Genomic DNA, 26789 nt, shown 5'->3' on the forward strand with positions numbered 1-26789 from the left:
CAGATGGAATTTTTTTTTTAAATTTACCTGCCTGGTCTCTGGGTTGTGATTTTGGGTCCAAACTTGGAAATACAGAGCCCATGGGTGTAAATGCTTCCATCTCTGAAAACAGAGGAAAAATTATGATGATTTTGAGGGGTGAGACTAATGGTGAGCTGCAGAAAGCAATGATCAAGGCCAGAACTAAGGAGTCATTAAAAACAATAAGAAACAAGTTCAACACATCTTCTAAAACTGGTGAAAGTGAACCATATTTCTAGGAGTTGTAACTGAGCCCAAACATTTGAATACAGAATATGTATCAGAAAATCTAATAAGCATGCTTATTTTTTTACCAGAGAAATTACAGTTGATTGAGTAGATTTGTTGAAGTAAATATGCAACACTACATTAGGAAAACATTTGAAAAATAAACATACTATTGCTGCTGCCAACATATCCAGATGCATACATTCTGTACATATATCCGTCTTTCTCTGTCAAACAGAGCACAGTAGTACTTTGTGATCTAAGCACAGTAATACCTTGTAATCTAGAGAGATGGTAAATAAAAAGCCACTTCTGCCCACAAAGGGCAATCAAAGTGGGTATTGGCAATGATACCGTCATAAGTGCTTTGACATCTGTGATTATATTGTCCTGCAACTGAGTTGGCAACTCTTCTGAAATGATATTTACAGGAGCATACAAAGAGCAGAAGTGTAAATTTTGTATCAAATATCTGAGACATGCTCAAAAGGGACATTGCAACCTTCGATGTGAGAAATGATAGACATTGGGGTGTCTACATTTCTTTAGATATGCTTGTTGGTAAATGGTCCTTACTGGGTTTTGGTGTTAAGAGAAGAAGACAAGATAGCTCTGTTTTATTTATTATAATATGTCCATGTATGTATGATTAATGTTGTATGAATGTTTTTCATGACGGTGACAACCACTGTAGAAACTGAACTGCCCTTTGGGGATAAATAAAGTATTCTTCCTTCCTTCCTTCCTTCCTCAAAGGAGCCTTACATGCTCCTCTTTATGGCCTTATTATGTGGGTATATCTATGCTGGTGGAATTGTTGTTGTCAAGCTGAGACTATGTGTGGAGTCTCCTTCCTGATGCCAGCACCATAATAAATTCATTAATTTAAGTCAACAAAGTCTGACCGGAGTGTTTTTTATTCATCATCATGTACCCTGCAACTGTACACTTGTGACATTCTGACGCTTCTCCAACATTAAGACTTAGTACTGACTGTGACATTTAGAATGAAACTACCACGACTGCCCATCATAAAGTGTGTCAACTGACATCCGATCTTAAAATAAGTCTTTGCATTTATTGGAACAAATAATTCACAAAGCATGCTCTGCACTCTTGTTATTTAGTGTTCAGTAACCTGTGAACATCACTGGCCTAGAACATATTTGCAAGTATTATTAAAGAAATGCATTACTGATGTAATATATAGTATGCAAAGTACTTTATTTTCACGAACTTGAACAGGATAAAAGAGTTAAAGTATTATGGTTTAGTTTAGTTTTAGTGTGAATATTGTCAGGGTAAATATTTGAACAGGCAAGTGATTGCCAAAACAACGATTGTGCAACAGCTTATTTTCAATCTATTGGTCTAGCTGCACTTCCTGCTATAATACCAAGGGATTACACTGACTATCAAGTATGCTCATATGTGTTTGTGGAGTATCTATGTTTGAGTGTGCCCGCCACCCCAACCTTAAGTAGGATGAGCAGGTTGGTTATAAAAATGGTGCTAGGTTTCATCGTAATAACATAATCTCAATTTTATTTGTTATTCTTAGATGTGCTGGAGAAGTCTAGGTGATCTCCTGGACAGCATGTTACCCAAGGCCTCTGACACAACTTAAAAGAACATGCTGCATGATCACAATCTTGGCAAGACCAAAGGCTTTGAAAAGCCAAAGGCCTGAAAGGGCAAACTGAGGCTTACTTCTCCCTGGGGCACTGTGCCGGTACAGTGGACTACAATATTATAAGCTGGCTGGACATGTTCGAGCTGCAGCTTGTCCACCAGAACCTGAAGTCTGTATAGTATATTATTTCATAGTAGTCATCAGATTTTATAAGGCCAATCCAAGAGAAACAGACACACAATTTGTCCGTCACTACAAACTTGCTGCACCTCACATAACATTACAAACCGCACAACAAGCTACCAATAGCTTATAAAGAGAGAGCAATCTCAATCATGTTGCTCACTATCTTTAAACATTAATATGACTCATTAGTTACAGCTGTAATCATGATGTCACCCTTTATCTGTCTTCCAACTAAGTCATAAGTCAGTATAACCCCAAACCCTTCACAGGAGGAGCAAGCCAACACTCACATTTCTAGGCTCAGGAAGGTTCAGCATGAGCTGGAGGAGGTTCAGGACTGCGCTGACATTGCTGTGTCAAAGATCAACAAGCTGAGACCCAAGAGCCATAGCGCGAAAAGGTATTCATTCTGTTGGATGACAGTGATAACATTAGAATTGTACACATGCAAATACAATTGATGACTTAATGATACATTCAGAAAACACGCGCTAATAGTGATATGGCTTACTATTGTCATGTGCAAATCTTATGAGATCTGGCTTTCAGCAAATCCCATTTTGCTAGATTGACATTATTCAAGGCATCTTGCAAAAGGAATTAGTTTAGAGCAACGCTTGATGCTGCAAGGAGCGGGAATGATAACCTGAAAGACATGGGGGGGACTTGAATGAGATGGCAATTCAGCTGAACCACATCAACAGTCAGGCCTCATAATCAGCCAAGGAGTTGCTCATGTATCTGTCAGTTGTAATTTAAAGCCATTTATTTTAGTGTTTGAACTGAGTATACTCATTGGAGTCGTCCACCAGTCAAAAGGTCCATTAAACCAATAAACAGTATTACAGGTCGTTTCTATTTTAATATGTAATAATAATATAATAAAACAATGTAGTTAAAATCTACAGCTTTTTCTTATTAATGTCGCTCTACTTTCTGGTGCACGCAGTGGCTTAAAACTTATTGTTCTGTTTATTATTTTAGGTGGTATTCTTAGATATGTGTTTTTTGATTAGATATTATCACAAGCCAACAAATCTGGCAAATCGGGTTTTTTTTAAGCAGACATGCGGACATTTCCAGCCATTTTCCCGCGTCCCGGACCATCTCCATCCGTGATCTTTGTGACCAAAACAGGTGGGCATGATGTTGATCTAAACCAGGGATGGGGAACCTTTTTCCTATCGAGAGTCATTTCAATTTTCATACCATCCCTCAGGGGCCATGACATTTTTTTTTAAGGTAAGCAGCTCACAGCATAATTTTATGGCTTTTTTAATTTAAAGTGTAACTAAACCCCTAGGTTTTGGCTGAGGTGCATCTGGGCTGGAAATTCAAAAAATGCCTTGATTGTGGGCGGGGCTCCAGGAGCAGTTAAGACACGTCCAGTCAGTCACTCTGTGCAGCAATCACTCGAAAATGAAAGATCTGAGTTATATTCCCCCTGAATTCAGTCTGCTATTGAAAGTAAACTTCCTATTTCCACTGAACAATTTCACCTCAGATTGATAGTAGACAACGTTATAATGTACCTCAAATCATTTCAGAGCATTCTGATGTGATATTAAAAATTCAGCCATCTGAAAAGTCCTTGTTAATTGTACTACTCTTCGTTAGTCTGCAATTGCCCCTCTGGGACAAATAAGCTTTAAATCACTCGAAAATGACAGATCTGAGTTGTCTCATATAAGGTTATTACTAAATTAGCTACTGACCATGAAGCTAGCCTGCCTCACGTTGTTCGAGAGCATGTTTAGCATGTTTCGCGCTGTAAGGACGCTCAAGGTTTGCCTTTTTCATTACGGCCAGCGCGTCCCCACACACCAGGCACACGGGCTTGCCTCTCACGTCCACAAAGAAGAATTCATAAGTCCATTTGTCCTGGAAAGAGCGAAACTCCGCATCGTAGCCATGTTTTAGACAACCCTAGTCTCCTCTCGTTGTTGTCACCTGTCAATCACTGAGGACACGACGAGATGACACGCGATGTCAGTTACGCTGATGTTGTGTTCATTGACCTTGATCATGGCCCGGAAAGACAGCCACCAGCCCCGGGGGGCATTTAATTGCACATTTGCAATCATTTTTACTGAATTAATTGTTTGTGGGTGCACAGACCTAACAGTCTCGCGGGCCGTATACGAGCATAAGCACAGCCTTGTGACCGGAGAGAAATAGAAAATTCAACCTTCACAAAAGCAAAGTTGCAACATAAAGAAACTTACAGTTTTCGCTTATCTATGACTTAGCAGAAACGTATCTACCTAACATAATTGAGTTGAAAAATTTGCCGGTTTGCTAGCCTGCTCAACTAAATTTCAGGGCTAGCTTAATTCGCTAGCTAAAGGTTAACGTTAGGTCAGATATAACCATGATTTTGTTATTACAGCTGATAATAAGAGTTAAGGGTGTTAAGCCAAATAACTAACGGTAATATATATCTCTGAGCTTATCTCTCACAATTTTACGGGCCTTCAGTCAGATGTTTTTATCCCACAAAACGTCTCACGGTGACAGTTAACTGCTATACATGCTAGCACATTTCACCTCATTTAGCTAGCTGAAACTTAAATCTGCTTCTACAGTAAGTTAAAAAAGCCCATTTGAATCAAAGCGGATTTTATCTGAGTTTCGGACTTACTTTAGACTGTTGGTCACAGAAAGTCACCCTCTGTTTAAATCTAATTTCGGGAATCCTCAGAAATAATTCCAGTAAATAGCTGTGTTCAATGGTTCAACCAGAGCTCCAGATGAGTGTGCAATATACTACAGATATATGATTTTAGCACACCTACTCTGTTATTTGATGTATTACTATATTAGAATATGATCTACTTTCAAGATATATTAAGGATTTTTATTATTATTATTATTATTATTATTATTATTATTATTATTATTATTATTATTTATGGACTGAAGCAGTCGAGAAATTCATCTCACACAAATCACTTTTACAAGAATGTAAAACTGAAACCACTGACAAGTTGTTGTCTGAGATTATGATAGGACTTAACAGTGAGTCGATGACATTTGTAACTGTGAGACACTCACTGTTATGGAATGACAATTGGCTTTATATAAGCTCAAAACCACTGCAGGAATTCAAGCACTCCCTTGCAGCTACTTAGCTGGCTAGAGTGCCTGGTGCTTTGAGTGTCCAAAGAGGTCACAGTAAGTATAAATTAATAGGAATCCTAATAGCACTCTAAATTTATGACCAGCCCTTCTTGTTGCCAACAGGGCCCATTCATACACATAGTGCTGACTGGATTCATTAAAAGAAACCAGGTTCTTTCCATTTACATGGTGCATTCTTTGAAGAGTAGGGTGATCGCTTTCCTATTAATTTACTCATTTATTCAGCACAGCTAGGGTGGCCCCTATAATACAAAACTGCCATTTGAAGGACATGAATATAACTATCTTTATACTTCATACAAGGTTAAAGGAAGGATTTATTCACAACATTTAAAGGTGCTTTTGTCTTTGTGGCATTAAGCCCTCACAGTCTGCATACTGTAGGAAGCACAGGTGTTGTTGGAGCTCTGGGTGAATGCTATTTATGATAACAAAGCACATTAACTGGTTGTCTATTTGTGTAACGTGATATTTTTAGGTATGGCCAACAAGGCATTGGATGTTTCCTTTGTTTAAAATGACAAGGACAGTATCAAATAACCAGCTGCTCAACACAGCTGCCTGTATGTCTTTAATGAATGACAGATTGATGACTCATTTAGCATTAAACAATGATACGCTCGAAGGTAGTAAATAACTACTGTTGAATATTGTCTCATGTCTCACTCAACATAGACATATAAGAATGTTGCTTCAATTTATTGTCCTGACCACTGTGCTATAATATATAAGACACAACAATCAAGATTATTTGAATGTGAACTATGCTTTAGTTACAACATGCTAATTACCATTAGATTATCAATGGTCTTGTGCAATATATTTTGCTGAAGCACAAACCGTTAACTTTATTAGGCTAGCCCCTAGTTAGGCTCACATTCTCCAACATTCATTGTTGAGCTTGGTTTCCAATTGCAGAAGTCCTAAAACCTCAACCTCAAAAATTAAGCACAGCGGATATCCTCCCCTGTTCTGTCTGTGACCTTTATTCTGAAAGCAAACAAGGAAAACTAGATCAAACAAAGACAATTAGAGAGAGCTTAACCCACACCACCGTTGGCTCTCTCATTGTTACTGCCCAGTCATGGAGGAGTCTAACACCCTTTTAAACCTGCTAAGGCTCCTCCTCACCAGACGTATTTGGCATGTTATATTTCAGTTCAAGGGCTCATTGCCAAGGCTCATCTATAAGCATCTAGACTCAAGGACATACAAAGGAGAGGTTAGTAGGGACAATCTGTCCTCACTGGTGTCCATCTTCTCTCCACCTTCTGAAAAATGCTTGGTCCTTCACTTACAGCCTTATTAAGAAACTGACTCATATTAAAGTTTACAGTTAACACTTGCATTAAGACCATAGAACATGAAATAAGTTGTAGCTTTTGCTTATTACAGTTGATAAAAAAACAGATTCAATTTTGTCAGTTAGGCTTTGGGTTATAAAGCATTACAAATGCTGACCCTGTAAAGCATTATGTTAACCAATGCCTTATAAATCTTGTTATAAGTTGTCATGCATGATTATAAAAACGTATAGAGTTTTATGAAGCTTAATAAATGCATTACAATGTCTTGTGAATGTGCTTATAATGCATTATAGGTGTGATCCTCATAGAAAGTATTAGCCTTAGGCTCACATTTAAACTCTAGCAAAATGTAATATAGAACTATGATGCTGCACAGTTACAACAGCAATAACTATATGTCAAACTTTGGATGTCTCTGTTTAGTCGGTTTAAATACAACTCATATCAGCTCGTGCTTTTTGTCACCAGAGATGATACAGTACACAAATAGGTTTTGTGTGCACACCATTCTCTGTATTCAAGGTGACACAACACATAACCATACATACATGTAACAAATGTTCAGACTCAGAAATTTGCTACTAGATGATTGTAATGGAAGGACAGGCTTATCTTAAAATACAAATATTGTACAGGAGCAGAACAAACAAGCACCTAATGTATTTAAGCACGCCATGGCTTTGGTTGAACAAGCTGTCTAAAAAAAACAACTGAGGACCTCTAACCTCACTTGAATAGCCTGTTTGACACATGCTATTCAAGTTCGCTGAAAAAACAGAAGACCTTTGAACCTACTTGAATAGTTTGTGTGCAACACATGTTTGCACAATAGCCCAGCTATCTGTTGAGGTCATATGGGTTCCTCAAGGTCATCTCCTTTTTTGGAGGAAGAAGGTTAGGTAAAAGGGAAAAAAAGACAATAACAACATCATTCAGCCATCCAGATTAAAAAATACATCAAAGTTATTCAGAAAAATTCAAATCAAAAATGTATTTTCCCTGACTTATAAACTCAAGTCACACTTATCATGGATACACTTTTCATTCATGGTACTATAACAGTTCTGGAATCTCTAACATCTTGTTTATTGGCACAGGACTTATTTTGGGTCTTATCCCAGCCTAGATGGCAACTGTTCATCCACTCCATTCCAAGGCGATATGTAATCCCTCCTCAGCTTTTATGGAATGGCGCTCAGCCTCAATTTTATTTCAGACATCCGAGATGTCTGGTTGTCCTGCAACTGTATACCAGTGACATTTATATGCTTCTCCAAAACCTTGGCCTGTGCCTGCCATTGCACACTGCAGTAAGACTTTTATTACTAACACTCGAGCTCATTAAGGAAATTACATTTTGTTATTGAAAGATGTAAGTGACGAATCTGTCTGCTATCATAAAACATACTTTTTCTAGTAGACAAACACTGTGCTCAGTAAGTCCCCAACAAATATCCTACAAATGATGTTTGACGAAGTGATGTTTGATGACATACGTTTTTTGAATTTGAATTTGAATGGATACACTTGTATTGTAAAATGATGAAATAGTCAATAACAATTAGCGATATATAATTTTTAAAATTTGCCTTTTACTAAGTCAATCCAAGGTCCATACAAACACTGCAAAAATTTTTGGTGGGCTTAATATCCCTATTTATACGTGTTGTTTGAAAGTTACAGTTGTAACAAAGGGTTATACAACTCAGTTAAAATGAATAATACAGAAGCAAATAAGGACCAAGAAAGATTAATAATTGAATTATATATTGATATATATGAGTCCTCTAAGACACAGACATATTTTTATATCTTTGATCCTAAATTTAATGGCTCTGACCTTATTTTACACAATAGTTGACCCTGTTTTATTAGACTACCAAATGTGTGACGTGTGAATGTCCTGCAACTGTACACCAGTGACATTTGTGTGCTTCTCCAAAACTAAAAAGAAAGATCCCCCACCAATCATCAGAATGATATGAAACCATACCTCCATATTTTGCATTGATCAACAAACTAGAGTCACAATAGTAATCATGAAAGATTGAATATCTTTACAGTTTTAAAATTTGTCATTATCAACATATGCAATATTTAGATATATTTGAATTAGTGTAAGTGTGGTACCTTTTACACCAGGCTCATTTTTCAGTAATAAAGATTTATCTGTATCAATATAATATTTTATATAAGATCAAATTTAACAAAAAGCCAACAACATCAAACCTGCTCTGTATTGTATGCATGTATTAATAGATAGTATAATGCAATAGCTCGTAAGTCATATGTTAGAAAATCTAATATATGGTAACAGATGTATGCATCATATTGTCTAAAATACACTGTTACTTTTTTAGATAATTTAGCTCACACAGTGGTTTTTTCACCATACAGTGTGAGCCACAGGGGAAAAAATACCTACTGCAACAAATGTGGGTACAAGGCAGTATCAATCATTGTGAATGTCAATGTCACAGGATTAAGGGCATGACAACATGACAAGAATGCATGACCAAATTGAGCAGGGCACACCTACTGAGGAGACAGTCCTCCCTCTATAAAAGAGTCTGCTTAGGACTCTGTCGATAACTGGTAGGCCTCCAACTCAGGTAGGTATATCAATTTCAATTGATAAGTATTGTGTATGTCAGTAATTAATCAATTATGTATTTGCAACAGTGCTTATAAGCATCTTTAAAACTTTAATTTTTTGTTATTTATTTATTTCCACTGGGTGTGCTATACAAAAATGTGATGCCAGTCAATGGTTTCTAAAAGCAATATGTGTACGTATTTTATCTATAGATTTTTTGTGCTCATGCTTGCCCATTTATTTATAGGACCAAAAGAACAAACCTGACTGTATTCCATCTTCTGTTGGGACCAAAGGAGGTAAATTATTGTTCATTTCAGGTGATATCCACAATTTCAAAACACACCTCACCTGATAGGTCTATCACTAAAAGAAATACTACAAGAATGGAATATGTATGACCTCTCCTTATTTTCAGTCTCTCAAGGTGCAATCATGAGCACAGACGCTGAGATGGAGGCCTATGGCCCTGCGGCCATATACCTCCGGAAGCCTGAGAGGGAGAGGATTGAGGCTCAGACTGCTCCCTTTGATGCCAAAACAGCCTACTATGTGACTGATACTGATGATATGTATGTCAAGGGTAAACTCGTCAAAAGAGAGGGTGGCAAAGCCACTGTTGAGACAGTGACAGGAAAGGTAAGTTTAATAATGCCTTTGCTTTTTACTTCACAGACTCTCTTAACAAAACAGAATGAGAATGATTTAATTACCCTATTATATGAAACTACCTTAGTAAATATTTAATTAAAACATTGTATTTATTGTATTTTGTGTTCAGACTACCACTGTAAAAGAGGATGACATCCATCCCATGAACCCTCCAAAGTACGACAAAATGGAGGACATGGCCATGATGACCCACCTCAATGAGCCTACTGTGCTGTATAACCTCAAAGAGCGCTTTGCATCATGGATGATCTACGTAAGTTTCAATCTTAGTTTATAGAATGCTTATACTGTATCTTTCAAGCCTGTGCATCAAATGTAAAAATGTTTCTTTCTTTGTTGCGACAGACATACTCCGGCTTGTTCTGTGTTGTCGTGAATCCCTACAAGTGGCTTCCTGTGTACGATGCTCAGGTTGTTGGGGCATACAGAGGCAAGAAGAGGATTGAAGCTCCACCCCACATCTTCTCCATCTCTGATAATGCCTATCAGTTCATGCTCACTGGTAAGATCCAAGTTACCACAGAACTTAAGTGGATGGGACAAAGAAGAATCAGTTTAACTTGAGTGTGTTTGCTTATATTTCAGATCGTGAGAACCAGTCTGTCCTTATCACGTGAGTATAAGACAACTTGTCAAGACAATTCTTTAAGAACTTAATGGCTATCTTGTAAATAAAGGATATCCTTTAAATCCCCAGTGGAGAATCCGGTGCCGGAAAAACTGTCAACACCAAGCGTGTCATCCAGTACTTTGCAACAATTGCAGTGGTTGGGGGTGGCAAGAAATCAGAGCAATCATCTGGCAAAATACAAGTAAAATTGTCTATCTATTAAAAAGAAGTGTGTCACAGTTGAATGTTTTGGCTAGTTTTAAACAACCTCATAATGTCTATTTGTAGGGTTCGCTGGAAGATCAAATCATTGCAGCTAACCCTCTGCTGGAGGCCTACGGTAATGCCAAGACTGTGAGGAATGACAACTCGTCTCGTTTTGTAAGTGTTCACATTATACGTTCACATAACTTTCTGCATATTGTTGCTTAAAGTCAAACTGACATTTTCTGGTAAATGTTTAGGGTAAATTCATCAGGATCCACTTTGGCACTTCTGGCAAGTTGTCCTCAGCTGATATTGAAACATGTAAGTTGTAGTTGTTTCACATTTGTAGTTGCCAACGTTAGTAATGTACAAATATAGAGTCTTGCAATGTTTGATGCATGTTCATCATCAATTCTCACAGATCTGCTGGAGAAGTCCCGTGTCACCTTCCAGTTGTCTGCTGAGAGGAGCTACCATATCTTCTATCAGCTGATGACCGGCCACAAGCCTGAGCTCTTGGGTATGCTATAACAAAATAAACAAAAAATAAAATAAAAATAAGAGAGTGCCCCCACTCATGCATTTCCTCTACTTTCTTCCAGAGGCCCTTCTAATCACCACCAACCCCTATGACTACCACATGATCAGTCAGGGTGAAATCACAGTGAAAAGCATCAATGATGTGGAGGAGTTCATTGCAACAGATGTAAGTTGATAATAATGTGTAGAATAACAGCAGATACATTTAAGAATAATAGATTTTTAAAATGCTTTTTTGTGCATAAATTGCAGACTGCTATTGACATCTTGGGCTTCACTGGTGAGGAGAAGGTTGCCATCTACAAGCTGACTGGAGCTGTGATGCATCATGGCAACATGAAATTCAAGCAGAAGCAGCGTGAGGAGCAGGGTGAACCAGATGGCACTGAGGGTAATAACTAAAAAAAAATCATTCTTATCATGCAAGTTTCCTGGTGTGTAGAATACTACACAGTTAATGTGTATTTATGACTTCTTGTTTTTCTTTTTATCAGAGGCTGATAAAATCGCCTACCTCATGGGCCTGAACTCAGCTGATATGCTGAAAGCTCTGTGCTACCCAAGAGTCAAGGTCGGCAATGAGATGGTGACCAAAGGTCAGACCGTCCCGCAGGTAATTAAAACAAAATCTGATGCTTGGAAAGATGAGGGAAATATTTGCATTTTTAAATCGAAATCTCCCACACTATAATCCTTTTTTCTAGGTCAACAATGCTGTCAGCGCTCTGTGCAAGTCCGTCTATGAGAAAATGTTCTTGTGGATGGTCATCCGTATCAATGAGATGCTGGACACAAGGCAGCCAAGACAGTTCTTCATTGGAGTGTTGGATATCGCTGGATTTGAGATCTTTGATGTAAGTAATTTGATGAACACTTCAATCTTATCACATGTCATCAGTGTTTTTCCACTAGTCTGATTATATCTCCAAAACTGCAGTTCAACAGCTTGGAGCAACTCTGCATCAACTTCACCAATGAGAAACTGCAACAGTTCTTCAACCACCACATGTTTGTCCTGGAGCAAGAGGAGTACAAGAAAGAAGGCATTGAATGGGAGTTCATTGACTTCGGTATGGACTTGGCTGCCTGCATTGAGCTTATCGAGAAGGTAAGACAAGTCTATCTGATAGAACTGAAATCCTGTTTTCTGAGTGCATGCTCAATTATTGGTAATCTTTAATATGTCATAATTTCTTCTCAGCCAATGGGCATCTTCTCCATCCTTGAAGAGGAGTGCATGTTCCCCAAGGCTACAGACACTTCTTTCAAGAACAAGCTGCATGATCAGCATCTTGGCAAGACCAAGGCCTTTGAGAAGCCAAAGCCTGCAAAGGGCAAGGCTGAAGCTCACTTCGCCCTGGTTCACTATGCTGGTACAGTGGACTACAATATCACTGGCTGGCTGGACAAGAACAAGGACCCCCTGAACGACTCAGTTGTTCAGCTTTACCAGAAATCTGCAAACAAACTGCTGGCCATGTTGTATGCATCTCATGCTGGAACTGATGGTAATAAGCTAATACTGTAATGTATGTGTGGCAATTCAGTTACTCATTTAATTCAAGAATGTGGTTTCCTTTAGAATATAAGCCTGACCAATGGAGAGAGAATTAATTATTTGCTGGCACTTTGTTTTAAAAAACAGAGGCTGCTGGCAAGAAGGCTGGCAAGAAGAAGGGTGGTTCCTTCCAGACTGTATCTGCTCTTTTCAGAGTATGTATTTGTTCCTATGTTTGAATAACAATTAAAAATCCCATCTTAGAATATTGTTGACATAGTATCTTATGCTCATCCACAGGAGAATTTGGGCAAGCTGATGACCAACTTGAGGAGCACTCACCCTCACTTTGTCCGCTGCCTGATTCCTAATGAATCAAAGACCCCAGGTTTAGTGTTTTTGTGCTGTTGTTTTGTCTTTTTTTCTCCTCAAAAGTAGGCACTATGAATCACCCAAGTGCTTATTACACTAACTTATTTTGTACAATGTGCAGGTCTTATGGAGAACCACTTGGTCATCCACCAGCTGAGGTGTAATGGTGTGTTGGAGGGCATCAGAATCTGCAGAAAGGGCTTCCCCAGCAGAATCCTCTACGGTGACTTCAAGCAGAGGTGATTTTACAGTAGAATTAATTCAAATTGTTATGTAAAACACTAATCTTAATGTGAGGTAGACATAAATAACAACATTACCCTCTCTTTTAGATACAAAGTATTGAATGCCAGTGTCATCCCTGAGGGACAGTTCATTGACAACAAGAAAGCTTCAGAGAAGCTGCTGGGCTCCATTGATGTGGACCACACTCAGTACAAGTTTGGACACACAAAGGTTCATCCTAATAGACAATCCTAACAGATCTTTATATGTTTGTACTGTTGTATGCATGTGTTCTGCCTACTAATTTCCCTCACTTGACAACATAGGTGTTCTTCAAAGCTGGTCTGCTGGGTACCCTGGAGGAGATGAGGGATGATAAATTGGCTAAACTGGTGACCATGACTCAGGCTCTCTGCAGAGGATTCCTCATGAGGAAGGAGTTTGTTAAGATGATGGAGAGGAGGTAGAATTCTCATACAGTATAATTTATTGCTTTTTGAATTACCATGGGATATTAAACAAAAGCAATATTTATACACTATTTGATTTTCTGTTTTTAGAGATGCAATCTTCACCATCCAGTACAACATCCGTTCATTTATGAATGTGAAGAACTGGCCATGGATGCATCTGTACTTCAAGATCAAGCCTCTCCTGAAGAGTGCTGAGACTGAGAAGGAGCTGCAGCAGATGAAAGAGAACTATGGCAAAATGCAAACAGACCTGACTACTGCCCTGACCAAGAAGAAGGAACTGGAGGAGAAGATGGTTTCCCTGCTGCAGGAGAAGAATGACCTGCAACTCCAAGTAGCATCTGTGAGTAAAATGCAAAAGCAAGTTTCATTTTTTATTCACTGAAAAAACAAACAAACTATATCATAAAGTCAGATCTTCTTCAGTCAGATGTTTTGCTATACCAAAGGAATGCACCAAACATCATTTTGGAAATATGTTTTAATCAAAATCATACCATGTGTATATTCAAACTATAGGAAAGTGAGAACCTCTCTGATGCTGAGGAAAGATGTGAAGGGCTCATCAAGAGCAAGATCCAGCTTGAGGCCAAACTCAAAGAAACAACCGAGAGACTGGAGGATGAAGAGGAAATCAATGCTGAACTGACTGCCAAGAAGAGGAAGCTGGAGGACGAATGCTCTGAGCTGAAGAAAGACATTGATGACTTGGAGCTCACTTTGGCTAAAGTGGAGAAGGAGAAACATGCCACAGAAAACAAGGTTTGACAACTAAAACTATACACTGATACAAACGATTCTAAAGAGGATTCAAATTTATGTAGATGTAAATTTGTATTAAAAATATACCCTTCATTCACTTTTAGGTGAAAAACCTGACAGAGGAGATGGCATCTCAAGATGAGACCATTGCCAAATTAACCAAGGAGAAGAAAGCCCTCCAAGAGAGCCACCAGCAAACACTTGATGATCTCCAGGCAGAAGAAGACAAAGTCAATACTCTGACCAAAGCCAAGACAAAGCTAGAACAGCAAGTGGACGATGTAAGAAAACATTAATTTTGAGGTTATTAGCAGTAGTATAAAGCAGTCTTAGCAATTCTTAGGATTATGTTTCATTGTGCTGATATAAAATGTTTTATTTAAAAAGCTTGAGGGATCATTGGAGCAAGAGAAGAAGCTCCGCATGGACCTTGAGAGAGCCAAGAGGAAGCTTGAGGGAGATCTGAAACTAGCCCAGGAATCCATCATGGATCTGGAGAATGACAAACAGCAATCTGATGAGAAAATCAAGAAGTAAGTGAAAAAATAAGTTATTAATGAATACCTGCTTTCATATACATGGTTAGAAAAAACAGAGCTGAGCATTTCTTTTTGTTTTACACATTAAGGAAAGACTTTGAAACCAGCCAGCTCCTCAGCAAGATTGAGGACGAACAGTCTCTTGGTTCTCAGCTTCAGAAGAAGATCAAGGAGCTCCAGGTAATGTATTTTATATGAATATTAAATTCAGTCAATCAAAAACAACATGCTCAAGTTAATATTTTACTTAATACTTTTTTATATTAATATCATCAAATCTAGGCTCGTATTGAGGAGCTGGAGGAAGAGATTGAGGCTGAGAGGGCTGCTCGGGCTAAGGTTGAGAAGCAGAGAGCTGACCTCTCCAGGGAGCTTGAGGAGATCAGTGAGAGGCTCGAGGAGGCTGGTGGAGCAACAGCTGCTCAGATTGAGATGAACAAGAAGCGTGAAGCTGAGTTTCAGAAGCTGCGCCGTGATCTTGAAGAGTCAACCCTGCAGCATGAAGCTACCGCAGCAGCTCTCCGCAAGAAGCAGGCAGACAGTGTTGCAGAGCTGGGAGAGCAGATCGACAACCTCCAGCGTGTCAAGCAGAAGCTGGAGAAGGAGAAGAGCGAGTACAAGATGGAGATTGATGACCTCTCCAGTAACATGGAGGCTGTTGCTAAAGCAAAGGTATGTACTGTTTTTTTTTTCTGTTTTGTTGTTGTTTTTTGATGATTTCAGCAAAAATCCAAATAATCAAAGTGGAGAATGAATGACAAAATATCTGATCAGTAATTTCCATGTTCACTGCATTTGAGTCATGTTAATTACATGTCAATTACAGGGCAATCTGGAGAAAATGTGCCGGACTCTTGAAGACCAATTAAGTGAAATCAAGTCTAAAAATGACGAGAATGTTCGACAGCTAAATGACCTGAGTGCACAGCGGGCAAGATTGCAAACAGAGAATGGTGTGTATCTAAAGATGAGAAACATGTAATATAAAATTGCTTTGTGCCTTTTTAAGTTCAGATGTGATTTATTGCAGTGATCTATAACGATCTATAATTATGGCATAATTATTGAGGTCTTGTGTTACATGTTATGTTTTTTTTTACCTGGTGTTGTATATAGTCTTGCTTAAAGGAATATGAAAGACAATGTCATATGTATAATTTTTACTTTCAGCAATATTTCAGGTATGAAAGAAGCCTTCCAAATCCTATTCTAACTCTTACTCATTCATGTTCATTCAGGTGAGTTTGCTCGTCAGCTTGAGGAGAAGGAAGCTCTTATTTCCCAGCTGACCAGGGGTAAACAGGCTTACACTCAGCAGATTGAGGAACTCAAGAGGCACATTGAGGAGGAAGTGAAGGTATGAAATCTTATATTTGCAATATCCACAAACAACAAGGTTTTTTATCACAGCATGGATGAAAGATGGCTCTCTACAATGTAAACCAATGCTACAAATTTCACTGAAAGATGTTTCTTCATTAGGATAACAGATTTTTCATTATCCCCACAAGGAAACTGGATACTTTTGTGATTTTGTGTATATACTACAGTATGTTAGCAGTAATAATTAAGACTTTCATGATTCTTATGATGAATTTATAGGCCAAGAATGCCCTGGCTCATGCAGTTCAGTCAGCCCGCCATGACTGTGATCTGCTCAGAGAGCAGTTTGAGGAGGAACAGGAGGCCAAAGCTGAGCTGCAGAGAGGAATGTCCAAGGCCAACAGTGAGGTGGCTCAGTGGAGAAGCAAATATGAGACTGATGCTATCCAGCGCACTGAGGAGCTGGAGGAGGCCAAGTACATAAAAACTTTTGGCCTTTTTTTTTTTCATTGTAAAATAGGTTTTCCATCCAATATTTTACCACTTCATGCATTTCTGATAAATTAAATTAAAAAACACTTCACTACAGGAAAAAGCTTGCCCAGCGCTTGCAGGATGCTGAGGAATCCATTGAGGCTGTGAACTCCAAGTGCGCCTCTTTGGAGAAGACCAAGCAGAGGCTGCAGGGTGAGGTGGAGGACCTCATGATTGATGTGGAGAGAGCCAATGCTCTGGCTGCCAACCTTGACAAGAAGCAGAGGAACTTTGACAAGGTAAGTGGTTATGGTGGAGGTTCAACACAGGGCCATGCCAATCGCAAGCATAATTCTGTTCAAGTAATATTTCTAATTCATCTATATTTTTTCTAGGTTCTTGCAGAATGGAAACAGAAGTATGAGGAGGGCCAGGCAGAGCTGGAGGGAGCTCAGAAGGAGGCTCGTACTCTCAGCACTGAACTGTTCAAGATGAAGAACTCTTATGAGGAGGCTCTGGATCAGTTGGAGACCATGAAGAGAGAGAACAAGAACCTGCAGCGTATGTTGACTGATGTCTACATCAAAAGCAAATAGCAATTTTATTACCAGCTGTGAATAGTCAAAGAATGTTTATCTCACTTACTTACTTATTTACTCTGCAGAGGAGATCTCAGACCTGACTGAACAAATCGGCGAGACCGGAAAAAGCATCCATGAGCTGGAAAAGGCTAAGAAGGCTGTAGAGAGTGAGAAGTCTGAAATTCAGACTGCCCTGGAGGAAGCCGAGGTATGATCTTTTGTATCTCACTCGTTTGTTAATCCAACAGTTCATTCAGTGCTTTGTGCTATTAGTTCTTACTAATTGCAAATATGTTTTGCAATAATCACAGAACAGTCATTTTGGTTCTTAGCCATACTTAGCTGACTTTTCTTGCAGGGCACACTGGAGCATGAGGAGTCCAAGATTCTCCGTGTTCAGCTCGAGCTCAACCAGATCAAAGGTGAGGTTGACAGGAAGATGGCAGAGAAGGATGAGGAGATGGAGCAGATCAAGAGGAACAGCCAGAGGGTGACTGACTCCATGCAGAGCACTCTTGATTCTGAGGTCAGGAGCAGGAATGATGCCCTGAGAGTCAAGAAGAAGATGGAGGGAGACCTGAATGAGATGGAGATCCAGCTGAGCCATGCAAACAGGCAGGCTGCTGAGGCCCAGAAACAACTGAGGAATGTCCAGGGACAACTCAAGGTAACACATGTTTGATTTTTGATTCATTGCTGAATGGTAAAATAAAGAAAAAAGTAAAGAAAGTTCCGATTTACTCTTTACTTTTCATGTTGTCAGGATGCCCAACTGCACCTTGATGATGCTGTCAGAGGACAGGAAGACATGAAGGAGCAGGTTGCCATGGTGGAGCGCAGAAATGGCCTGATGGTGGCTGAGATCGAGGAGCTTAGAGCCGCTCTGGAGCAGACAGAGAGAGGACGCAAAGTGGCTGAACAGGAGTTGGTTGATGCTAGTGAGCGCGTCGGCCTGCTTCACTCTCAGGTGTGTTTTCATTCATTTATATGAAACTAGCATTTTGAAACCTACGTCATAAATATCATATTAATCATGGCTTTGTTTAAACATTCAGAACACCAGTCTTATGAACACCAAGAAGAAGCTGGAGTCTGACTTCGTCCAGGTTCAAGGTGAAGTGGATGATGCTGTTCAAGAAGCAAGAAATGCTGAAGAGAAAGCCAAGAAGGCTATTACTGATGTGAGTTTACATCTCTAAATCACCTGTCATGTTTTTCGATCTACTTCAATGTACTGATTACATTAAGTTTGTTACAGATCATTAATTAATTAGAGACCATCTATCATTTCAGGCTGCCATGATGGCTGAGGAGCTGAAGAAGGAGCAGGACACCAGCGCTCACCTGGAGAGGATGAAGAAGAACCTGGAGGTCACAGTCAAGGACCTCCAGCACCGTCTGGATGAGGCTGAGAACCTCGCCATGAAGGGTGGCAAGAAGCAGCTCCAGAAACTGGAGTCCAGGGTACTGTATATAAATGCTTAGAGATTGGTTTAAGAATTTAAAAAAAAAATCACACTTGCATCAATGACTTTGCCTTTTTAATCCACATTCAAATCCTTGTACAAAATTTTGATTATTTATCATCACATTACAGGTACGTGAGCTGGAGGCTGAAGTTGAAACTGAACAGAGACGTGGAGCTGATGCTGTTAAAGGTGTACGCAAATATGAGAGGAGAGTGAAGGAGCTGACATACCAGGTAAATTTCATTTCACTAAATACCACCATAATTTCTTTCTGGTTCCATTGGTGAAAAACAATTTAATACATTTACACAAGTACTGTACTTAAGTCCAATGTTGAGATATTTGCATTTTAGCTCCATTTTATGCTGCTTTATGCTTCTAGTCCACTACATTTCAGAGGCAAATATTGTACTTTTACCCCACTACACTTTTAAAAGCTGTAGATATTTGCATATTCAATAACAGGTGTTACCAATTACCTTGGCTGACTCGATCTCTTGTCAGGTATGAGTTGGTTGGAGCTATGCTGGGAATGAAACCCAACTAAATCCAACTACTTACCTAATTATAATTGGCTAAATTACCTCAACCCAGTAGTTGCAATAAAATGTGTATGTGGTGCCTTTAAGATTTACAAATCATATGGTTCCTTTATAAAAAATGATAATAGCATAATAAGTAGTCAGCTTTTGTTCCACATTGACGAGCAACAATATTACATTGCTGCTTATACTTAAATGCATAACAAATCCTTGATATATAATATTCAGAAAGTCCACTTCGCCTAATGACTACTTTTACTTTTTATTTCTTGTAAAGGCCTACATTTTACTGATAATATGTATGTACTTGTACTTCAGTTATATTTTGAATGCAGGACTCTTACTTGTATTGAGTATTTTTACACTGCTGCTTACTATTATTACTTTAAAGTATCTAAATACTTCTTCTGAAACTGCATTCTGCTTTAACATATAAGTGATCATTCTGCATCTGTGTAGACTGAGGAGGACAAGAAGAATGTGCACAGACTTCAGGATCTGGTAGACAAGCTGCAGCTTAAAGTCAAGGCTTACAAGAGACAGGCTGAGGAGGCTGTAAGTCAACTATATTGATTGGATGTAACCATTCTTGCAGTTCAATCATGATATCACCATTAAAAATTAAATTAATATAACCCCAATCCCTTCACAGGAGGAGCAGGCCAACACTCACATGTCCAGGCTCAGGAAGGTTCAGCATGAGCTTGAGGAAGCTCAGGAGCGCGCTGACATCGCTGAGTCCCAGGTCAACAAGCTGAGAGTCAAGAGCCGTGACGCTGGAAAGGTAACTTTTTCATTCTCTCATGTATAATAATGAATAAAATTAATGAAGAGTTGTAGTTTGGTATTCCACAAGATCTACTGTTGATAACAAATCAACATTTGAATTAATATCCAAGCCTTAATTCGTGTTTTGTCGTGTTAAAAAATACTTTTTTCATCAATACACGCTGAATGTTATTGTATTCCTACTATAATACACTCCTACAAACACAGCCTACAAGTACTAATTATTTATTTTTCTTTCAGGGAAGTGACTCTGCTGAATGAAATACAAGATCTAGCTGAGGCATTTTAATAGGGTTCATACAATATGAACCCCTATGATTTTTCTTGTGTAAATCTTCAATAAATGTTAAACTTAGCTCAAGCGTCCTGTTTTCTTACTCTTTGTTTGACGTATTCTTAGATAACCAAGTTCAATGAAACTGTATTAGAACACGGTGTGTTTATATGAAGACCAAACTGTCAAATATTGCTCATATCATTGCTGCAGTTTCAGTTGAGATCACCTCTTTTCATCTGTGCTATCCTTGAGATGCACCAATGATTAATTGAAACAGTTGTGCCCAATGTTACAGTGAATCAATAACTCTCTCTATATATATTATAAAATGTGGCTTTGGACTAATTTGTCAATTATGTGGTTCAACTAAATCAGGAGCTAACATGAGTTGGCAATCGGGTTTAATTTAGGTATTTTGTTTTGTATTGTGATACATTTTTGGTCATAGTTTCACACAGTTTGCCAAAGGCCTGGCTTTAATTCCAACCAACCTACAATTTATTTCTTTGGATAAGCAGCTAAAGCAGCATTATCTTTAACTTTATGCACTGCATTTACATTTGAAAAAACAAAGCAGTATATTCTCACTTTTAAAATAGAAGATGTATATACATGTAATATTTAACTAGCAAAGGAGAAAAAACAAGTACCCAACCCAGTCCTAAAAATAACAAACAGAATAACACAAGTTCCTTTCAAACAAGAGCTTCTAATTAGTGTTGACATAAGAAAATAACAAATACAATTTCATAAACAATGTTCAATCAACTTTTTTTTTTCAAGCCAAACATCTCACATTTTATCGCTATTATTTTTCCCCAATAGATCATTTACAATGTAGCAAACCTGACTATTGTTTATTCCCACCATTCTTCTTATCTTTCTTTCCACCCCCCTTTCCCTTTCCTTGCTCCCCTTTACATTTTTGTCCTCCTTGAGCCATCCCCTTCTGGAGCTGGGCTGTGTGAACCCTCTCGATCAGAGAGAAACAGTCTTCATCTGGACTGATAGGGCTGGACGCAAGCTTCCCCAGTTCATGTGGACATGAAGTTTCAGGATTTGTTTCTCTGGTTGCTCTTGGGTTTGGAGTCGATGGCCTTGAGCAGCCTTTTCTAGGACTTGCATGGCTTGGAGAGCCGTGCCTGGACTTCAAATCTTCTTTTGGGACAAGATTTAAGTTTACAGACAAGGGTCTGCCAGGCGCTGGGCTCAGAGGTATCACAAGGTTATCTCCAGGGGCTCCTAGAGTGAGGAAGACTTCTGGGAATGTACATGGATCGAGAATCTTGTGTCCCTTTGACAGATAAGAGTCAAATAACAATCAATGAAGATACATATCTTTTATTAAGACATTGACTTTGGCCAAATAGATCACAATCTACAACCCCCTTGCCAAAAGATTTGGGACACTGTGTAAAACATCGTTCCAAACAGGTGTTTTTGAGCATTCCATGACTACAACGTCTTTTGTTGCCCGTCCCAACTTGTTTGAAACATATTGCTGGCATGAAATTCAGAATAAGCATGCATTTACACAAATCAATTAAGTTGATGAGGTAACAACATTACATATATTGTTTTTGTACTGTTTGTATGTTGACTATACCTCCAAAAGGACTGAAAACTTATTAAATTCTGTTTTATTTATGTTTTACACGCCATCCCAACTTTTTTGGAGAAGGGTTTTTGTTTAAGCTGTTGAACAGCTTACCTGCTGTGGTGTGAAGCTCATCGACACCTTGACTGTCATCTGTAAAGAAATAGCATGTCACTGTTCTATACCAAGTGTTTCAGTGACTCTTGGTCAGCATTTTATTCATTGATGACTAACTGCAAGAAGTTGAAGGACATTAAGGTAGGCTATGGCCACTTTATATGCATGAATTAATAATGCAAATGGTTAAAGCTTGGTGGACGCATGCAAGTTTTATATATTTTTTAACTATTAATTGATTAATTATTGTAATCATTGATTAATTATTGATTATTTTAATCAAATTGGTGTCCTTTAGTGCAAATCATCACAAAAAAACCCCAGATAAATTCATACAATGTTGATGTCCTCTTACTATGATTCATACAACTGTTTTCTCTCAGCATTCGCACCTGCTTTGAAATCAAAACACTATTGTGTCTCAGGTGAAAAATTTACCTGTGCTGGGGAATTTAGCTTCTTCTGATATTCTGTCTCAGAGGTAAATGAAGCAGATTTGGGTATGGCCCTGGGGGAGCCACATTCTGCAGATTCTGCATAAGCCCTTTGGGGTTGAGAGGTAGGTCTGGAACAGTCTTTCCTTGATGTTGTTGGTGTACTTTCAGCTACAGTGATGTGCGGTGGAGAAGCCTTGCAGAAGAAAAATGAAAACAAAAGGCAGTTGAGCTGTCATGTATTCCACCACAATAGTTGTAATATATATATTTAATCCTGATCAACTGTGGGTATAAGACTTTTTATTATGCAAATATTGCCACGTCTACATACTTTTCTTTATACAAAATACAGATGGTAAATATATGCTCCATATCTATAATTGGCATATTTGCTGTGAATAGCTCTTGAGTCACAGTATTGTAGGCACAAGAAAGTACATACACATTATACATACACATCACATACACACATAATGTCCAGCATACCATTCGCTTTGTAGGAGCATGGCATAGAAATAACAAGGAACTAAAATTAGCAGCATTTGGAAATATTCTATGTGCTTGCACCACCAATAATTTAAATGTTATGTAACTTACGGGGATTCCAGCCTTTGAATTTCTACCACTTTCTTTTCTTTCTCTATCCCGTCCTATCCCTGGCAATTTAGGAAGTGCAACACGCTGATCATCTAGCCGTTGTGCTTGACTGGAGGAAATGATTTTGAAGAATGCGTCAGCATCTGCACCTGTTACAGAGAGTCAAGAGTTATTTCCGTGACGTCTCAGAGACAGCAAACACATGCTTGACCTTTTGTGTTTGTCTCACCTGTGGGTACATTATTTATAGCACTTCCATTGTGTGTGGGCGTAGAAGGTGTACTCCTGCTGGGTTGCAAAGAGCAACGTTGTTCTTCCATACGTCCACTTTGTGCATGACTTATCATTTTAAGGAACTGTTCCTGCTCAGCTGGAGATGCCTCCTAAAAAAGATGTAAAGAGAGAAAAGCACTGAGAAGTGGGACAACAGCCATAAAATAATCAAGAGGATAACTGAACCAAAAGACTGGAGGAGGGGCCTCCATATCCATGACTGATTGCCTAAAAGAATACAGGTTAACTGGACAGTGGAAGTATTGGCAAAACTCTAAGCTGTGTATTGTGCAGCATGACATCTCACCTGCTGATGTTGGTCAGTTTTGGCATGGTTTAGGGAGGCAGACAGTTTATCAGATGTATCTGAAATGGGATGATCTTTGCGCTGAGAAGAAGGGGTACCCTGATTTAGTGAGATATTGGGTGCAGAACATCTCTGTTCATCCATTCTTGAGCCCTGTTTGGGGGGAAATGAGATCCATTGTTGACATGTTAGATCAAAGTTGTTGGATGTATTGTTATACTTTTTCTCTCTGCTAAAAATGTTTGAAGATTTTGTGAAACTAAATCAATAACTTTTCAATAACTTTTCACAATAGTCTTTACACCATGCAATGTATGGGGCCAACCTGGACTTTGGAGACCATGTAACACAAGTAGCTTGCATCAATCTCTGCAGCAGAAGATGTTGATGTGGTACTGCCATTTTGTATTCCTGGCAATGAAGGAAGAGACACCCGCTGATCATCAAGTCGTCTGCCCTGAGAGTTCGCCAGCAGGCTGAAGAACTTGTCAGAATCTGGTCCTGTCATGGTGAAATCAGATGTATGATCAAGTATGTATAATTGTTACATTAGAATGTTAAAGAGCATTGAAACTATCATTGTAAAAACATTACATTTCAAAAACAGGCAACATGTTTGTATTCTGACCTTTGGGCACTGTGCTCTGACTGGGCTTGTGTGTGGGTGTGGACCTAGGACTAGCATTTAGGACACATCGCTGGTCATCCATTCGTCCACGGTAGGTATGACTCATTAAGTTAAAAAAATCCTCCTGATCAGCTTCAGTCAAGACCTAAATGAGAAAAAGGTGTACAGCACATATTTAGGTCAGTAAATAAATAAGCTGAAAAATAAATTACATAAAAAAACAAAATGGGTATTCACATTAGAGATATAAGACACCATTAGTTGAAAATGTTGTAGTTTAATGTAATTTAGGGTTAAAAATCATTGTAGTGACTTGATCATATACCTGTTTTTGAGCCTTATCTTTACTCTTTGGTCGTTCTATGTCTGAGCCGGGGCTGAAAGATGCTGAGCGCGGAGGGCCTGAACCAGACACAGACTTATCATTTTTTGATGAACTCTGGGTCTCCAGGGTTTGGATTTGAGGTAGTGAGCATCTTTGGTCATCTATTCTGGAACCCTGAAAATGCATTAGGCCAGAATTCTTCAGTATTTTGGATCAGGAGGCACACTTCTTTAATAAATGAACTTCCACAGAACATTGAGTAAATTATGGCTTAATGCAAGAATGTGTTTATATTTTGTTCTGTAAAGTACTAACCTGGACTTTAGAGACCATGTAACACAAGTAGCTTGAATCTCCTCCTGCAGTGGATGCGGCGTGGTCATTTTTTAATCCCGGTAATGATGGAAGAGACACTCGCTGGTCGTCGAGCCGGTTGCTCTGGGTGTTGGCCAAGAGGTTGAAAAACATGTCTGAATCTGGACATAGAAAATGAGATGTGACAGTGAACTTTAAAGATGAAACTTGCTGAACCTGGATCTATTGGGAAGAAAAGGTAAAGAGGCAATTGAAATTGGAAATGTTTACAGAGACACAGGTTTATGAAGATTGGGAGTTTTAATTTTCACCTGAGCCCAGTGTACTTGCAGAAAGCTTTCTGTCTGTGTGTTTGGGTGTGCAGGGAGCACTCTTGCTAAGATCCAAGGAACAGCGCTGGTCGTCCATACTTCCACGCTGGCCATGGCTGATTATATTCATGAAGTTCTCCTGTTCATCAGGTGATTCTGTCTATTGGACAAATATTGTGTGATCAACAACATTTAACAACATAAGAAATCTATTGAACCAACCACAATGACATAAACAATAGAACAGACCTTTCTAGAATTGGAGCAGTCATGCTGAGAGGGAACCTGTAACTGGTTTGCTGGTAGTAACAGGAGCTTCCTGTTGCTATCTGGAGTACTCTCTGTCACAGATATCTGAGGTGCAGAGCCATGATGGTTATTCAACCCAGGTTCCTGAGAAAACAAGTCACATTTGGAGTGGACAGTCATTTATTTATCAAACCACCTGTGCTGGTGCATGCACTAAGCCCCTAAAGTCTAGTACCTGGTAGTTAAACCCAGGCAATGACAGCCGCAGGGTATCATGGTGTTGTTCCTGTTGTGAACCTGTGAGGAACAGGGGTTACACAATCAACAATCAGTCTACAAATGGACACATACATGCTGATTGCATCTTTTTGTCTACCGTACAGACCTGTATTTTTTACTTGTTGGGTTTTAACAGGACTCAAAGAGCAGCGCTGTTCTTCCATTCGTCCACGCTGTGAGTAACTCATAACATTGAGGATCTGCTCCTGTTCTTGGGCTTCCTGTTTCGCATTAGCCAGAAGACAAACGAAATAGTGTGAACTATCACAACATATAGACTATGTTCTCCTTGGCATTAAATTATGTAAACCAAGCAAATAAACAATTTTGGCTCATTTTCCAATGTAAATCTTGACATGAAAATAATTATTCCCAAAAGTTAATATTTTCACACTCTCCATGTAACCATGAAAGTGCCAGAACCCATGTTTGAGATCAATATAGAACATGAATGTTTTATCAAAAATGTCAAAATTATAAATATAAATATAATGGCAAGAATACAGTCCTGAACCAAAAATATTGAATATAAAATAGTTCATACAATCACAATTAGATCAATATCAGTCAACAATAAAAGGAATTGGAACAGAAATTTAACTGGTGGCTAAATGTACACATACTTTCAAGCATAGGAGTGAATGTTTTGCTACAAAGGTCTTACCAGTTTCGCGTCATGTGCTTCTGGTTTAGAGTCCACTTGAGAAGATGCCATCATCAAAACTAATACAAAAAAGGGAAAATGTCCCAAACTGAAAATTAGATAAAATGTGAATCAGTACAGAAAGTAAACAAAAATACTTCCTGTAATTGACGGAGAATCCATTCAATACTACTTGGAACTATTGTTTGTGCAATGGAGAGGATGATCCTGATTGATGCTATTCCA

The 26789-nt window shown here is 38.8% G+C and overlaps 2 protein-coding genes and 1 long non-coding RNA gene across 5 annotated transcripts in view; 1 reads left to right on the forward strand and 2 right to left on the reverse strand.

Moving 5' to 3' along the window:
• The window catches only part of LOC311267679, an 86512-nt gene extending 81700 nt beyond the window's left edge, over positions 1–4812 (reverse strand). For 2 of the 3 annotated variants that reach the window (XR_014623863.1, XR_014623864.1), the window contains exons 1-3: positions 3784–4002; positions 2359–2477; positions 28–102 (exon numbers count right to left, since the gene is read on the reverse strand). This is a non-coding gene — a long non-coding RNA (uncharacterized lncRNA). Of the gene's footprint in view, positions 1–27; positions 103–2358; positions 2478–3783; positions 4003–4709 lie in introns of those variants that run through there. The other variant, XR_014623862.1, reaches the window with a different exon arrangement.
• A 4507-nt stretch (positions 4813–9319) lies between these two features.
• LOC311267674 (myosin heavy chain, fast skeletal muscle-like) lies at positions 9320–20544 on the forward strand. Its single transcript, XM_084370868.1, has 40 exons — positions 9320–9411; positions 9531–9751; positions 9894–10037; positions 10130–10286; positions 10370–10397; positions 10482–10596; positions 10683–10775; positions 10859–10922; positions 11023–11121; positions 11204–11307; positions 11394–11532; positions 11636–11754; positions 11846–11995; positions 12079–12249; positions 12343–12649; positions 12787–12854; positions 12940–13027; positions 13133–13250; positions 13344–13467; positions 13563–13699; positions 13797–14052; positions 14229–14471; positions 14576–14752; positions 14859–15004; positions 15100–15190; positions 15293–15682; positions 15837–15963; positions 16249–16367; positions 16613–16809; positions 16923–17106; positions 17203–17368; positions 17472–17596; positions 17747–18055; positions 18152–18355; positions 18444–18569; positions 18682–18852; positions 18986–19090; positions 19859–19954; positions 20052–20183; positions 20429–20544. Exons 2-40 carry the CDS (start codon positions 9548–9550, stop codon positions 20447–20449), a joined length of 5814 nt encoding a protein of 1937 aa, XP_084226994.1. The 5' UTR covers positions 9320–9411; positions 9531–9547; the 3' UTR covers positions 20450–20544.
• Positions 20545–21117: 573 nt separating this feature from the next.
• On the reverse strand, positions 21118–23255 carry LOC311267372 (uncharacterized protein). Its single transcript, XM_084370424.1, has 4 exons — positions 23214–23255; positions 22618–22809; positions 22177–22215; positions 21118–21759 (listed from the first exon to the last, which is right to left on the reverse strand). The coding sequence occupies exons 3-4, from the start codon at positions 22213–22215 to the stop codon at positions 21316–21318; spliced, it is 483 nt and encodes a 160-aa protein (XP_084226550.1). The 5' UTR covers positions 22618–22809; positions 23214–23255; the 3' UTR covers positions 21118–21315.
• Positions 23256–26789: the final 3534 nt, after the last annotated feature.

Source organism: Pagrus pagrus, assembly GCF_965226575.1.
Source record: "Pagrus pagrus genome assembly, chromosome: 13".
Lineage (NCBI taxonomy): Eukaryota > Metazoa > Chordata > Actinopteri > Spariformes > Sparidae > Pagrus > Pagrus pagrus.